The sequence below is a fragment of the Bos mutus genome, chromosome 3 (assembly GCF_027580195.1).
Source record: "Bos mutus isolate GX-2022 chromosome 3, NWIPB_WYAK_1.1, whole genome shotgun sequence".
NCBI classification, from domain to species: domain Eukaryota; kingdom Metazoa; phylum Chordata; class Mammalia; order Artiodactyla; family Bovidae; genus Bos; species Bos mutus.
In genome coordinates, this window is record NC_091619.1 from 89969439 (window position 1) to 89984784 (window position 15346).

Below are 15346 nucleotides of genomic sequence, written 5' to 3' on the forward strand. Positions count from 1 at the left end.
AGCTGTCCTGTCCCCATTGCCTAGCACAGGGCCGGGCACAGTCCACTCAGTGAGTTCAGTTGCTCAGTCGTGTCCGACTCTTTGTGACCCCATGGACTGCAGCACCCCAGGCTTCCCTGTCCATCACCAACTCCCAGAGCTTGCTCAAACTCATGTCCATCGAGTCCACTCAGTAGACATTGGTTAACTCAACAAGTGAATTGAAGACTTAAATGCACAAAAGTTATGCTCTGAGAGTGATGGTGATAAATAATCTTGTAAAGATGCTGGGAGACCCACAGTCGTGGTGAGAAAACATTCCCCCCAGAGTGTCGGGGACAGCAGCCCCTTGGAGGCCGTGGAAATGATGGGACCCACGGTCTGATCCCACTGCTGCCCCACCTCATCGTGTGTCCCAGGGACATCCCTCCTCCTCCCTGTGCCTCACCTGTGCCTACTGGCCCACAGACTTCTGTGAGGGTGACCTGAGTCCCTGTGGAAGGAAGTACCTGGCCTGTGGTGGGGCTGGGAGAAGCTTGCTTCCCCCCATCCCCTCTGGCTCAGGTTCCTCATTTGGCAGAGAGGAGCTGACTGTGTAAACTCTGAGGACGCCCAGGAATCACCCCCACTGTCTCTCATCCGCCCAGGAGAACTCTCTGGAGCAGCTTCCCTGGAGTTACCGGGACAGGACCCGCTTTGGCCGCCTGGACCGGGACCTGCTTGAAGAGCTGGTCGGCTCCTGTCGGAGAAAGCCATTTGCCCTGGTCTGTGGATCAGCTGAGTTTACCAAGGACATGGCTGGGTACTTGCTGCACGCAGGCCTGGCTGAGGACTCCTACTTCCTCTTCTAGGCCTGGCCTCGCTTCTAAAGCTCAGGCTTGGGGCCCGGCACTGGGAAGCAGGAAGGAGCACAGACTGGAATCCGAAGACATGAATGGGAGACTGCTGTTGGTGCTCCAGGTGACCTGGGACAAATATCTTTGCCTCTGCAGACCTCCATTTCTCATCCATCCCACGAGGTCACTGACGCTCCGACAGGCATCTTGCTGGGAGGATAGAGGATGGGGCTGTAGGAGTCCTGAACAGGAAAGTATACAGTGGGCAGTCAGGGAGGACTTCCTGGAAGGAGCCAGGTCCTGGCTGAGTAGGAATTGGCAGGAGGAGGACTGGGAGGGGCTTTTCTGATTCCTCAGCCAAAGCCTACTTTCCCTGGAGTCTGTGTATCTCTTGTGGCCTCCGGGCCATCTCAGAGGAGGTGCTCACCGACTGTTTAGGGAATGACCGCAGGGGAGGCTGGAGGAAGAACTTGCTGTCTGGGCCTCTAGTGCTGTGAGCCTGACACAATGAAGGTCGAGGCTTCTTTGACCTGACCACATCTCAGAGCAAGGTGGGGCCCTAGTCTACCTTTCTTTTGGCCCCAGGCCTTTCCTGCTGCACAGGGCTTCCCTCTCAGTCTCCCTTTCCTGGATGGAGAGCCCAGCCCAGAGTCCTTTCCCTGGCAAAAGAGGTACGGAAGGAAGCTAATGCCCCTCCCTCCTGCAGGCAGCCAGCTCAGGCAGCCAGCTCAGCCCGAGCCTGCAGCTCAGCACCCTGGTGACGGTTGCTATGGAGATCTAAAGATAGAGCAGGAGTCGGGAGACCTGGGTCCCTCTCCCTGCTCTGCCCATTGAGCTGCTGCTGTTCCCACCCCTCTACACGCCACCTGCTCCATCCTGCACGGGGGATGCCCTCCCCAGGGAACCCAGTGCTCCTGGGCAGCACACTGCAGTTAATGAATTCTGCTTTTTTGCAGCCTGTGCTCCTGTCTGCTGCACCAGCTCCGGCTGGCTGCAGGCAGTCCCAGAACTGGAATATTCAGCCATGGAATCTCAGAATCAAAGGACCATAAAATCGTAGAGTTAGAATTTTGCAGTCATAAAATCACAGTCCTCATCACATGAGTGAGTGTGTGCTAAGTCACTTCAGTCTTGTCTGACTCTTTGCCCGCCAGGCTCCTCTATCCCTGGAATGCTGTGGGCAAGAATAGTAGAATGGGTTGCCGTACCCTCCTCCAGGGGATCTTCCCCACCCAGGGCTTGAACCCACCCATACCACCTACATTGGCAGGCAAATTCTTTACCACTAGCACCACCTCGGAAGCCCAGTCCTCATCATATCAGAGGTTAAAGCTCAGGACTCCAGAAAGTATCTCATCTATCAGACTCATTGTATCAATGCAGAAACCAGGGCCCAGAGAGGCCATGTGATCTGCCCAATATAAAACAGTTCACGGCGGGGCCATTGTCAGAAGCCAGATTTATGTCAGCCCTGTCCACAGATTCTGTACCAGTGGTTTTTTAGACTAGACTCTTTAGGATAGCATAGTTCCTGGCATGGCAGCCGTGAAGGAATGGCAGCTGAGTGGAATCCCCAGGACCCCCTCCAACCAGAGCAGTTCTGTTTTTATCCCATTTATATCTTGGGGCTTGGAGTCATTTTCATTTGTGAAATAGAGTTTTCCTGCACTGCCCAAAAAGTTGCAACAAAACTCTGTGCTGTGCCATGTTCAGTAAATAAGGACAGGCCATCGTGGGGTGGTCCCAAAGGTTTCAAACCAAGTTTCACAGACAGCATTCCATGGTCAAATAGATGTGGGGAATACAGCCTGTGGCCTTTGCCAGCAATTATGTGCATGTAAGCATGTGAGCATAATAAAGGATCTGAAAAGTCCAGTGGTGAAGAAAGGTTTTTCGTTTTAACCAGGGTTTCCCAGGCTTCTTAAACTAGAGAACATTTTGAGACCAGCCTTCCAAGGACTGAGCTTCAGGGAATCCTGGTCTGTTGCAAAGCCTCTTTTCAGCCTAGGGTAAGGAGAAGGCCCTTCTCTGAACAGCCGAGGTCCCCGACAGGAACTGTGACCTCATTCTGCCTCTGCTGTGCCTCGAGCGAGGCACTTTTCCTTTCTCAGGGTCTCTCAGTCCGGACGTCTTCGTCCACCTTTTCCTCTCCCTCAGTTGGTATGTCCTATTGAGTCTACTCACAAATACTCCTGGAGGGCCGGTTGGGAGCCAGACTCTGTTTGAGGCACTGAGGGGAGAGCAGTGAACAAGGCGAGGGCAGTTCTGGGAAGCTCCATCATGGAGCTTACAGTATGACAAGGAAGACAGGAATTAAAGCTGTAATTCTCAAAGAGATGAGTGTGCTCAAATGGGAAGTACAGAGCGCCAGGAGAATGGCTGGCTTAGGCTAGCCTGGGGGGGCTAAGACACACCAGTGTGCTGAGGGTGGAGGCCGCTCACCATTGTTATGGATGGCCGGGGGTCCCCACCTAAGGAGTGAGGGGTCTGGGGCAGTTCTTGTAGGTCTGACTTTGTCCTATGTTAGGTATTTGATGTGTAGATATTACCACCCAGTGATAGCCGACGACCCCTCTTGTCTTAGGATGTGTCGCCCCTTCCCCTCCTTCCATGTGGGATCTGTGTGGTCTGGATGCTGGTGGGGCTTCTTATCCTGGGACACTGGTGAGGACCCAGCCACGTCCTTGCTGCCATGATACTGAAGGGCTCATATCATCCAGAAGTTGAGAGCTGGTGGCTGGGTCCTGTGCCTCGAAAGCTGATAAGTGAGCCCAAGATAAAGACTCACCGGGGTGTGTGAGCACAGACCTCTTTGAATCACGATGAGGTGCCCATCGGCTGGCCCCCTCCTCCCGTCTGTCCTGATAATGCTGTCACAGGGTGATGTGACAAAATCAGTGGCTGCCTTGGTTCTGCCCTCGTCGTGTTTTACTGCACCCCTGCAGCATTCGCATCCTCAGTCTTCAGCCTCTTGCCTCTCCCCCATACTCCTTCCTCACTGCAACCAGACCCTTTTTTAATTTTTAAAAATTTTTGCCCACACTGCACAGCATGTGGGATCTTAGTTCCCTGACCAAGGATCAAACCCACGTGCCCTGTATTAGAAGCATGGTATCTTAACCCTCTGGACTACCAGAGGACCTCCTGAAGTGTAGGAGACATCGTTGAGTGGAAGTACAGTGGTGTACAGCAGCTCTCCAAAGCTTACCTAGACTGTTTCTAACACACAGAATCTATCATTCCCTTGCTTAAAATCCATCAGTGGCTGCCTATTACTCAGGGTGTGGTGTCTGGGCTCTGCTTACCTCTCCAGGCTTCCCTGATAGCTCCGTGAAGAATCCACCTGCAATGCAGGAGACCCTGGTTTGATTCCTGGGTTGTGAAGGTCTGCTGGCAAAGGGATAGGCTACCCACTTCAGTATGCTTGGGTTTCCTTTGTGGCTCAGCTGGTAAAGAATCCACCTGCAAGTAGGGAGACTTGAGTTTGATCCCTGGGTTGGGAAGATCCCCTGGAGGAGGGAAAGATGACCCACTGCAGTATTCTAGCCTGGAGAATTTAGAGTCAGACACAACTGAGCAACTTTCACTTACTTATTTACTTACCCGTCTGGGCTTATTTGATCTTGCTGCCACTCCCCCACCCCCAACTCTTATGTTCCCTTACGCCCTTCAATCCCTTCACATCTACTGCTCCTTCTGCCCAAGCCAGCCTTCCATCCTCCCATCTTCCATTCACTTTGCCTCCCTGTCTTTAGAGGGCCGAGTTTAGTGTCACACCCTCTCTGAAGCCGTACCTGCCTCTGCACCCTGGGCTAGATTACTGAGCAGAGTCTTGTGTGTTCTTCTCTTGCTGCACTCATCAAACTGTCTCTTCTGCGTGTGAGCACGTTGGGAGCCGTCCCTGTTTGCTGTGTCCCCAGATGGAAGGGTGCTCAGTACATCCTGGATGTCAAACATGCGAATAATAAACAGCTAACACTCATGGAGTCCTCTGTTGTTGTTCAGTCACTAAGTCGTGTCCGACTCTTTGTGATCCCATGGACTACGGCACGCCAGGCTTCTCTGTCCTTCACTCTCTCCTGGAGTTTGCTCAAACTCATGTCCATTGAGTTGGTGATGCCATCCAACCGTCTCATCCTCTGTTACCCCCTTCTCCTCCTGCCCTTGATCTTTCCCAGCATCAAGGTCTTTTCCAATGAGTTGGCTCTTCACATCAGGTGGCCAAAGGATTGGAGCTTCATCTTCAGCATCAGTCTTTCCAGGGTTGATTTCCTATAGGATTAGCTTGTTTGATCTTGAAGTCGAAGTGACTCTCAAGAGTCTTCTCCAGCACCACAATTCAAAAGCATCAATTCTTTGGTGCTCAGCCTTCTTTGTGGTCCAGTTCTTAACATGCATACATGACTACCGGAAAAACCATAGCTTTGTCTATACAGACCTTTGTTGGCACCATGACGTCTCTGCTTTTTAGTATGCTGTCTAGGTTTGTCATAGCTTTTCTTCCAAGGAGTAAGTGTCTTAATTTTGTGGCTGCAGTCACCATCTGCAGTGATTTTGGAGCCCAAGAAAATAAAATTTGTCACCGTTTCCACTTTTTCTCCATCTATTTGCCATAAAGTGATGGGACCGGATGCCATGATCTTAGTTTTTTGAATGTTGATTTTTAAGCTAGCTTTTTCATGCTCCTCTTTCACCGTCATCCAGAGGCTCTTTAGTTCTTCATTTTCTGCCATTAGAGTGGTATCATCTGCATATCTGAGATTGTTGGTATTTCTCCTGGCAGTCTTGATTCCAGCTTGTGATTCATCCAGCCCTGCATTTCTTATGATGTACTCTGCATATAAGTTAAATAAGCAGGGTGACAATATAAAGCCTTGACGTACTCCTTTGCCAATTTTGAATCAGTCTGTTGTTCCATGTCTGGTTCCAGCTGTTGTTTCTTGACCAGCATATTGATTTCTCAAGAGGCAGGTAAGGTGGTCTGGTATTCCCTTCTCTTTAAGAATTTTCCACAGTTTGTTGTGATCCACACAGTCAAAGGCTTTCATGTAGTCAATGAAGCAGAAGTAGATGTTTTTCTGGAATTCCCTTACTTTTTCTATGATCCATGGATATTGGCAATTTGATCTCTGGTTCCTCCTGCCTTTTCTAAATCCAGCTTGTATATCTGGAAGTTCTTGGTTTACATACTGTTGAAGCCTGGCTTGAAGGATTTTGAGCATTACCTTACTAACATGTGGAGTCCTGTAGAGGTTGCAGAATGCTTTTCACCTACACTGAAGCATGCAGTCATCACCAAATATGTGCTATTTTATTACCCCAGGATACTGATGAGGAAACTAAGCTTCTGAGACATTAACCAATTCTCCACGGTCATGCAGGGGTATGTGCTGCAGTTGTTATACAGGTTGTATGTGGTGTGGGTGCACAGGAGATGTGTATAAAGATATCACTGCTGTGCTGCTTGAAACCTCAAGAATGAAAATATGTTCATCAGTAAGAAAATGGAGAAACGAAGTGCTCTTTGTAGATACATACAGTGGAAAACCATACGGCAGCTACAGTGAGGGAGCTAGATTTATGTGTATCAACATAGACTAAATTCTAAAAACAGAGTGAAAAGCAAATTGTAAATGGAAGGGTAGAATAAGATACCCATATTTGAACAGTTTAAAAACACAAAATAGGGACTTCCCTGTGGTCCAGTGGCTAAGGCTGTGAACTCCCAATGCAGGGGGCGCGGGTTCGTTGATCAGGGAACTAGATCCCACAAGCCACAACTAAGGATCCTGCACGCACAACTAAAAAGATCTCCCACGCTGCAGCGGAGATCGAAGATCCTGTGTGTGCCAACCAGGACCCAGTGCAGCCAAATAACTTTTTTTTTTTTAATTAAAGCACAAAATAATACCAAATGCTCAGGAAGGAGATTCACCAATTTCAAGGCTAGTGGTGACCTCTTGACAGAAAGAAGAGAAGGAGGTGGGATGAAGTGAGAACTTTTATCTCTATCACTTCACTAGAAAAATACTTGAAATGAATACAGCAAAGTGTTCATCTGGTAAATCTAGGTGGTGGGTTCACCGTTGTCTGCTTTATTAATGTTCTACCTTTTTCTGTGTTTGAAATATTTCTATAATTAGAGAACTTTTAAAAATAAGATTAAATATGCCATCAAAGTGCTTCAGAAACTAAAGGCTTGAAAACATTCGCCGCTTCTCTCCCACCTCAGGGTAAGCTGGGCCCTCTATGCCTTCAAGCTTTCCATTCTTTCATTTGAAACTATCGTGAGCACCTACCCTGTGCCCTGGTCTAGTTGTTGTTGTTGTTCGGTCACTCAGTCGTGTCCAACTCTTTTGCGACCCCAAGAACTATAGCCCACCAGGCTCCTCTTTCCATGGGATTTGCCAGGCAAGAATTCTAGAGTGAGTTGCCATTTCCTTCTCGATGGAATATTCTTAACCCAGGGAAAGTGAAGTGAAAGTGAAAGTCCCTCAGCCGTGTCAATTTGTGACCCCACGGACTATACAGTCCATGGAATTCTCAGGCCAGAATACTGGAGTGGGTAGCCTTTCCCTTCTCCAGGGGATCTTCCCAACCCAGGGATCAAACCCAGGTCTCCAGCATTACAGGCCGACTCTTTACCAGCTGAGCCACAGGGAAGCCCTGGTCTAGACAACAGTAAATAGTGTAAACAGTGCCCAGCACCCACGTACATGCCCCTCCACTTGTCCCTCCTTTCCTTGTAAACCCAAACCAGAGTGACTTTCCAGGCATCACAGTTTTGGACTCTTTCCCTGCCCCCCCCACCCCCCCTTTTTTTTTTTTTTTTACTGTATTTTGTTTTCCTTTTTAAGTGAGGCAGACCAAGGTTCAGATCTCTTACTGATTCTGCAAGTATCCAGGGCAAGTAACTTGTCCTGTCTGGGCCTCAGTCTACTCACCTGTAAAGTGGGGTGGTACCGTGGTCTTCCAGGGCCGTGTGAAGATGAGGGAACACACGTGATGCCCAAGCACAGCTCCTGGCCCGGAGCGGGTGTGAGAACCACTCCCCTGCCTTTCCTCTTCCCAGAGGCCCTCCCCCGCAGCGCCTGGCTCATGCTGGCCTCTGCACAACAGCACTTATTCTCAAACTTTTCAGTTTCAGGAACTCCCCTTTTTCTTATTTTCCCCATGCTTTGGAAGATTTTGATCCCAAATTGCATGTATTAAGTCATTATTAATTTATTTCCCATTTTTTATTAATCAAAGACATAGATAGCTGCCCCTCAGAGCTTCTGATCTATACAGCCCTCCGGGAGCTGCACATGGCTAACATAATTCCAGCCAGAGGCAAAGGAGTCAGCAGTGTGTGTGGTCTGGGTGGCCTGAGGAGGGCCCATGTAGTGGCACGGTGTTCATTTCCTTTTAGCTAAGAGCTGTGGAAGCAGCCTGCCTTGCGTGGGTGGATCTGCTTTCCCAGGTCACTGACCGATGGGCTGGGGGCTGAGTCTTCCCTGTGAGGCTTGAGTCCAGGGCCCCACACAAGTCCCGGACCCCTCATCTGTTTGACTCACTCCAAATAGATGGCGTGCACCAGCGCCACCCAGAACAGCGTGGGGTTCGTGTGTGTGTGTGTGTGTGTGTGTGTGTGTGTGTGTGTGTTAGTCACTCAGTTGTGTCTGACTCTTTGCGACCCCACGAACTGTAACCCACCAGGCTCCTCTGTCCATGGGACTCTCCAGGCAAGAATACTGAAGTGGATTGCCATTCCCTTCTCCAGAAGATCTTCCCAACCTAGGAATCGAACCCTGGTTTGACTCACTCCAAATAAATAGCGTGTACCAGCGCCATGCAGAAGAGCATGGGGTTCACATAGTGGGAGGTGGCAAAGCTGTCTGCATGTGGGTTCCACAGGCACCTGCTGGAGACCACCACGCTGACCTGCCCCTTGCCCCCAGTGCTGACGGAGCACACCAGCCTGTAGTGGGGCAGGGTGACAGCCCTGACCAGGTCCTGGATCTCGGCACTCAGCACTGCGGCCAGGTGGGCACATGGGGCCGGGTGGTAGGCCACACCAGCCAGCTTGCAGGGCAGGTGAGCCTGCATCAGCTCCTGCGCCCAGACCCAGGGGAACTTCACCTGCAACCTGGCTGCCCCCAGGGGAACCTGGAGGGAGGGGAGGAGGCGGGTGACGGTGGGGAGTGTTTGCAACAGAGAACATGTAGAGTTGGGGCTCAAAGCCTAATATGTTGAGCACAGACCCTGAGTCAGAGCAGAGGAATGGACAGACCATGGAACATAAGGACACAGGAAGATAACTTACAACTCTGTAGTCCTGAGCTTCCAAGGGGCTCAGCCTGCGATAGGTGGCCTAACACCCAGGGTCCTGACTCCACTTCAGCTCCCTGCGTCCCCAAGGCCCTGGCCCACACCTGCTCCTGGATGATGCTGACAGGCCAGTGGCGGTTTGACTGGAGCCATGACTGTGTTCTCGAAGACGTCCGATTCTGGAAAAGTGAGAATGAGCCTGGAGGTAAGCAACGCTTGCTGAAGGTCTCCTGAGCGCCAAGTTTAGTCGTCTGTTTTGGGCTGCGTTTGCCCCAAAGCAGACTCTGAATGAGGATGTGGGTGCAAGAAGTTTACATGGGTGGGAATTAGGGAAGCGTGGCGAGGGAGGGCGAGGAGAGCCAGCACACGTGTTAACAGGCAGGCTTCCTCCTGCACAGCTGGGGCCCATCCTCGGGGGTCCCACCATCAACTGCGGAAGGCACTCAGCACTATCTACTCCTGGGGGCGAGGGAGCTGGGTGCTTATCTACCAGCACCCAGTGTCTCTCTAAGGGCTGAGGCTTGTTCCCAGGGCACCAGCTCCCAGCGCTTGTGGCCTCCCGGGTGTGGGCTCGGCCCGGCAGCCAGAGAAGCCCTCAGGCAGAGACATGCAGGAAGCCCGGTGTGTGTCCCTCCAGGTGGGCCGGGGTGACGGAAGTGGCAATCAACAGTGTCCACCAGGCTATCTCACTTAATTCTCACAATCTTGAGAGCTGTAGCTTTCCTGTTTTATAGGCAAAGGAATGGATGCTCTCGGGGTGGAACAGCTGGCAGAGAAAGTGATGTGGCCTGAGGGCAGCCTCTGTAGTGTACCCTCCCCCACCACCCCACCACCCCAGCAGCACAGCACCTAGACAGGGAGTGTTGAAGTGACATTTGTTGGATGAGCTGGTGGATGCCACACGACCTTGGGCTAGCCACTGCTCTTCTGTAAAATGAAGATGGGATCTCGTTTCCTCCCGGGGCTGCTTTGAGGAGTAAAGGAATTGCCCCAGTGCCCAGCACTGGGCTTGGCCCACCGTCAGGTCTCTGAGCCTTACTTTCTTTTCTCCTCTGAGGGCAGGAGGGGTCTCTACTAAGAGGTGAATCTTCATGCCCTGCTCAGTGGTTCCAGAAAAATCTCCAGAACATCCCTACTGGCTCCACCCAACCAGACCTGAAGCCTGTCCAAGTCCCCCGCCCCCCACCACCACACCCATGTTAATAAAGCAGTAGCCTGCCTCGCCTCCCTGTTAGTCCAGAGAATACTCTCTCCCTCGATCTCTCAGTCTCTGTCTCTGACTCACATTTTCAGCCTCTCCTTAACCTTCCTCATCTACCATCACTCCCCAGTCTGCTGCCATCTGGTACCTGCCCCACCTGCGCCCTATGGGCTCTACAAGGTCCCTGGCATCCAGAGATCATTTTTCAGCTGCATTTGAGGCTGTTGTCAATTCCCCCCTTTCTGACCCTCAATTTCCTCAATGGCAAAATGCGTCCTACTTCGCTAATTAACTCCTTCATTCATGTGTTCAGCAAACATTCCTGGACACCCCCCTGTGTGCAGGCTGGGTCCTTGAGGACCCTGACTTTGGGGGTGTCCACAATCTCTGGGCTAGGGGGTTAGGGAGCAGATGCCATTATAACAAATGTGAAAGAGCTTGGCACACTGCCTGGTATAGAGTGGACACTCAGCAAGTGCTGGGCTCTATCTTGTCTTTCTGTCTTCCGGGCCTCAGTTTCCACAGCCAGAAAATGGGTATGAGGAGGTTGAACTTGCTCTTTGAAGTCCCCTCCCCAGCTCTGATGGCCCAAGGCCCTGCTCCCACCCCCTCCTCCAGTTGGAGCCCTTCCCTCTCACCTTGAGCTCCTGAGTTAGCCTGCGAACAGCCAGGAGGCCTTGGAAGCTGAGCCTGGCAGCTCCTGCGCTGGACTTTCTGAAGCTTGGCTGGCCGCCTTTCTTGATGGAGGACCTGATGAGGGAGTGCTGCTCCCCTGACCAGGATGGCCAGGGACCTGAAACACAGGTGGGCAGAGGAGGCAGGAGGGACCAGGGCTCCCAGTAAAGAAGGCAAGAGCAGCTTTGGCCCCCAGCTCTGCCATTCCAGGCATCTACAGCCCTGTGTCCCCAGTCTGCATTGAGCTCAGACCTCTTCTTCCCCCCTGCAAGTGGCCTTCCTTGTGGGTAGAATAAGTGTCACGGTAAGAACAGCCTTTTGAACTAATCAGGTGTAAGCTCAAGTCTCAGCACTACCATTTCTTGGCTGAGTCATCTTGGGCAAATCTCTCTTCTCTGAACTTCAGTCTCCTCATGTGTGAACTAGCAGTGCTTGCTTTCCTTGTCTCAGCTTACATTTATGTGCACATGTGCTCAGTCACTTCAGCCGTGTCGACTCTTTGTGACTTTATGGACTGTAGCCCACCAGGCTCCTCTGTCCATGGGATTTCCCAGGCAAGAATACTGGAGTGGGTTGCCATGTTCTTCTCTAGGGGCTCTTCCCGACCCAGGGATCAAACCCGCATTTCCTGCATTACAAGCAGATTCTTTACTGACTGAGCCACAGGGAAGCCCTTCAACTGATGTTTACTGAGCACTTAATCTGCGCAATGGGCTGAAAAACACAGATCTCTGCCACTCCCGGTGGTCGTGTGCTGGTGGGAAGACAGTAAACAGCAATACTGCCCTGCTAAGGGGTGTTTGAAATGGGGACACTAATACCTCCTCCCTGAACTCTGAGAATTGAGTGGGATGAAGTGCACAAAGTAGGGTGCCTGGGCCTGGCACCTGGTAGGTGCTCAACAAACGCTTGTTGAATAAGTGAACAAATACAAGCAGTTCTCTCTGAGCCCTGATTACTAAGTGGTAAAAAGGAGCTGGTCATCCATACTTTGTGAGGTTGTTATAAAGATTTTTAACTTTGTTGAAATGAGTGAATTTACATGAATAAAATAGAATAGACCCATGTAAAGTGCTCAACCCAGTGCCCAGCTCAAGGCCTGGTGGCTCCAGTTATCATTCATCCACACGGAAACATGCTGCCCGTGCTGTGCACAGCACTTCACAGTTTACAAAGCCCTGTGGCATCTTACGTGTGGGCTTCACAGCAGCCCAGGGAGGTCGGGCAGGATTAACCCCCGTGGCACATGTGGAAACTGAGGCTCGGTGGTGGCGGTGGGGAAGTGAGTGACTTGCCCAAAGTTACACAGGCTGTCAGATGTGAAACATGGGTCCAAACCCAGGGAGTTTCAAACCCAAACCTGTCACTCTTTCCACTAAACCAAGCATAGCAGCAGTGATCCAGCACCGCTGAGGGCGAGCAGCCCCCAGAGTGGGGGGGGCATTCTCTGCCTGATCCCCCAGACCTCTGGGTGTCCCAGGATTGAGGGTGCCCACACTGCACAGTCCCAGCTCCAGGCAGGCCCCTTCCGGGCTGGGCCCTGGCTTCCTGTCTACGATGTGGGTCAGTATCCCTCCCAGGCAGGAAGAGCCCAGAGCTGGGTGGGGCCTACAAAGGGCGGCGATCTAGGCCCCCTTCTCACTTTCCTCCCAGAATCCACGGAGTCAGAGGCTGAGAAGGTCACACCCTTGTCCAGGGTCTCCCTAGAAACCTCATCTTTGGTGCATCTGGTCTTCTGCGTTGTCATTCCCGGGCTGTGGCCCTTGCACTTAGCCTTTGGGAACGAGGACAGGGCAGCAAGACTATGAGAGAAAACAGAGACACGGGGAGAGGAGGCGGGGCTGTGTCTTCCTCCTCTGGGCAAAGTCCCAGCCCTGGGCTGGTGTGTGGCTCCCAGGGGCATGGGAAGCCAGCAAGTCCCCAGGGGTCCCCTTCTGCTATCCCGGGACCCCACTCCAGCTCCCCACCAGCCCCAGCTCTGCAGGGGCCTGCCTCCTCGTGCCTCCCTGCTTTCAGCTTTCCACTTTCCTCCTGAGTTCTCTGCCTGCATTCCGGCCCCTTTCTCATTCCCCTCTGGCATCTTACACACTCGCTCACACTGTGCTGACCTGTGGCTTTCAGTCAGACCCAGCAGAGGAAGTCTGGGGTGTGAGGAGTAAAGGTGTGGGTGTGCCCCGAACGTCCTTACCTCCCGACCCCTGCCCCCCGGGAACCCAGACTCCTGGGAAGCTCCCCTGAGTCCTCAGGGTCCTGGTCAAGAGAGAGATGTGGCTCCCCAGGGCCCAGTCAGGAATCCCAGGGCGGGCGCAGCCTCTCTGCCCTCTGCCGCACCCTCCTTTGTCGGCCCAGACCTCTGGGAAAGGGCGGCATAAGGCAGTGCTCTTGCTATCCCCTGGGCTCCGTCCCTGTACCCGGGGTGGAGGGGCAGACTCGGGCTTGAAAACAAAACAGGCTTAGGGAGGAGCCCCAGACATGGACAGGCACACCAGATCCGTGGGAGCAAAGGTACTCAGAGCTGTGTGCACACCTAGAGGGACAGGTTTACACTAACACACTGACCTGTGCACTAGCGGACAGCTGTGTACCCACGAAAATAGCCGTGCACTTATAAGTGTGCATCTGTGAAGAGGTGTGTGTCCCCTGAGAGTGTCACACACACCCACAGCTGTGACATTTGCACTCAAGACACACGTACGCACCCAGGGAGGGGCATTCCCTTGGAAATGTGTAACATCCAGGGAGAGAGCCGGGTACACGCAGGTCTAGGTGGATAACCGCAGTCATAGCGAGGGACACGTGCCTACACAGGTGTGTGGGGTTCAAGTGTACACAGAGATGTGTGCAAAGGAACAGGTGTGAGTGCACAGCACTGGGTGTCATCACAAAGGGCGTTTTCACACTCAGCAATGGACAGTCACCCAGAGAGAGACCAACATACATGGTGCCCAATGCCCAGACACCAAGGTGAGTTCATGAGCCCAAGAAAGCAGTCTGAGCAGATGGTGACACAGGGCACCCCGAGGTGGACACATGTGCGGTGACAGAAGCAGCACGGCGGCGCCCCCCACTGGACATACAGAGACCCTCAGGGACAGCTCCGCGCCCACTGGCTCCAAGGGGCTGCAGGGCCGGTGGCAGAAAGGAGCGTCCTCTCCACGCCAAGACACCCCCTGGAAGTTTGAGTGGGTCCTCAGGGTTCTGCTGTGGGAATCTTCCCAGCGAGGTGCTGCAAGGCCCCGGATACCCAGGGTGACAGTCCCGTGGGAGGTATAGAACTCCCGAGTGACCGAGGCAGGGTGGCAGCGGGCGGCCTTTGTTCCTTCCCCATCTTATCCCCTGGGGACTGGGAGAGCACAGAGGCCAGGCTGCTGACTGGAGGGAGGGGCAGCCAGGCGGGGGAGACCCCACTCAGAGGTGACCTCAGGAGGGAAGGGTTAGAAAGGCGTGGGTGTGCCCTGGGAGCTGTGCAGCCTTTGGCACTCACACAGACATACGGGAAGACATGCATTCCCAGCTCACTGAATGCTGGCATGCTCCCGGTCCCCAGCGGGTCCCCGCCCATCCACCCTCACAACGCCTGGCAGGGAGATGCCATTCTCACGTCACAGACGAGGAAGCGAGGCCTGGAGAAGTGGTAGCTAGTCCAAGGTCACACAGCTGGTAACTACCAGAGCTATCTGAACCTGTATGGCTGGGGTTCTAGGGGCGCCAGGCTGAACCACCACACTAGACCATCCAGTCACTCCACTGGGTCGAAGAGAAATATGGGCTCAAATCCACAAGGACACTTCCTAGCTGTATGTCCTTGAGCAGTTGAATCCATGACTGGCTGCTGAGCACTTAGCATCTGCTAGGGAGGACATGCCGGAGAAGGCAATGGCACCCCACTCCAGCACTCTTGCCTGGAAAATCCCATGGACGGAGGAGCCTGGTGGGCTGCAGTCCATGGGGTTGCTAAGAGTCGGACACGACTGAGCGACTTCACTTTCACTTTTCACTTTCATGCATTGGAGAAGGAAATGGCAGCCCACTCCAGTGTTCTTGCCTGGAGAATCCCAGGGACGGGGGAGCCTGGTGGGCTGCTGTCTATGGAGTAGCACAGAGTCGGACACGACTGAAGCAACCTAGCAGCAGCAGCAGCAGCAGCAGGGAGGACATGCAGCAGGATGGAGACCATGAGAGGACGTGCTCTGGGCAAAGCTCGTGCTGGGCACTAGGATGAAAACCCAAGAAGATAGAGGATATTCACAGAAAAACATGGCAGTCAGAGCATGGGTGATCCTCTCTGTGCTAGGGGGTACATCCAGAGAGGGGCAGACTCCCAGCTTGGGGTATGGTCAGGAAG

General features: G+C 52.8%; 2 protein-coding genes across 6 annotated transcripts in view; one reads left to right on the forward strand and one right to left on the reverse strand.

The window, feature by feature from the left end:
- Nucleotides 1–6936, forward strand: part of CYB5RL (cytochrome b5 reductase like) — a 30408-nt gene extending 23472 nt beyond the window's left edge. For 4 of the 5 annotated variants that reach the window (XM_005897237.3, XM_070367983.1, XM_070367984.1 and 1 more), the window contains one exon: nucleotides 627–6936. In XM_005897237.3, the coding sequence (XP_005897299.2) occupies nucleotides 627–830 (204 nt within the window). In that variant the 3' untranslated portion in view covers nucleotides 831–6936. The remainder of the gene's footprint in view (nucleotides 1–626) is intronic. The other variant, XM_070367985.1, reaches the window with a different exon arrangement.
- Nucleotides 6937–8615: 1679 nt separating this feature from the next.
- LOC106700901 (dynein light chain Tctex-type 5) lies at nucleotides 8616–14533 on the reverse strand. Its single transcript, XM_070362310.1, has 4 exons — nucleotides 14496–14533; nucleotides 12688–12803; nucleotides 10965–11119; nucleotides 8616–8963 (listed from the first exon to the last, which is right to left on the reverse strand). Exons 1-4 carry the CDS (start codon nucleotides 14531–14533, stop codon nucleotides 8616–8618), a joined length of 657 nt encoding a protein of 218 aa, XP_070218411.1.
- Between the last annotated feature and the right edge of the window lie 813 nt (nucleotides 14534–15346).

Bases quoted from the DNA above. Each gene is read 5' to 3' on its own strand.
- LOC106700901 (XM_070362310.1), bottom strand. From the start codon at position 14,533: ATGCCAGCATTCAGTGAGCTGGGAATGCATGTCTTCCC. The intron at 12,804-14,495 runs GTATGTCTGTGT...TTTCTCTCATAG, and splicing joins CTGGGAATGCATGTCTTCCC to TCTTGCTGCCCTGTCCTCGT. The intron at 8,964-10,964 runs GTGAGAGGGAAG...CCCTCCCTCCAG, and splicing joins GGCTAACTCAGGAGCTCAAG to GTTCCCCTGGGGGCAGCCAG.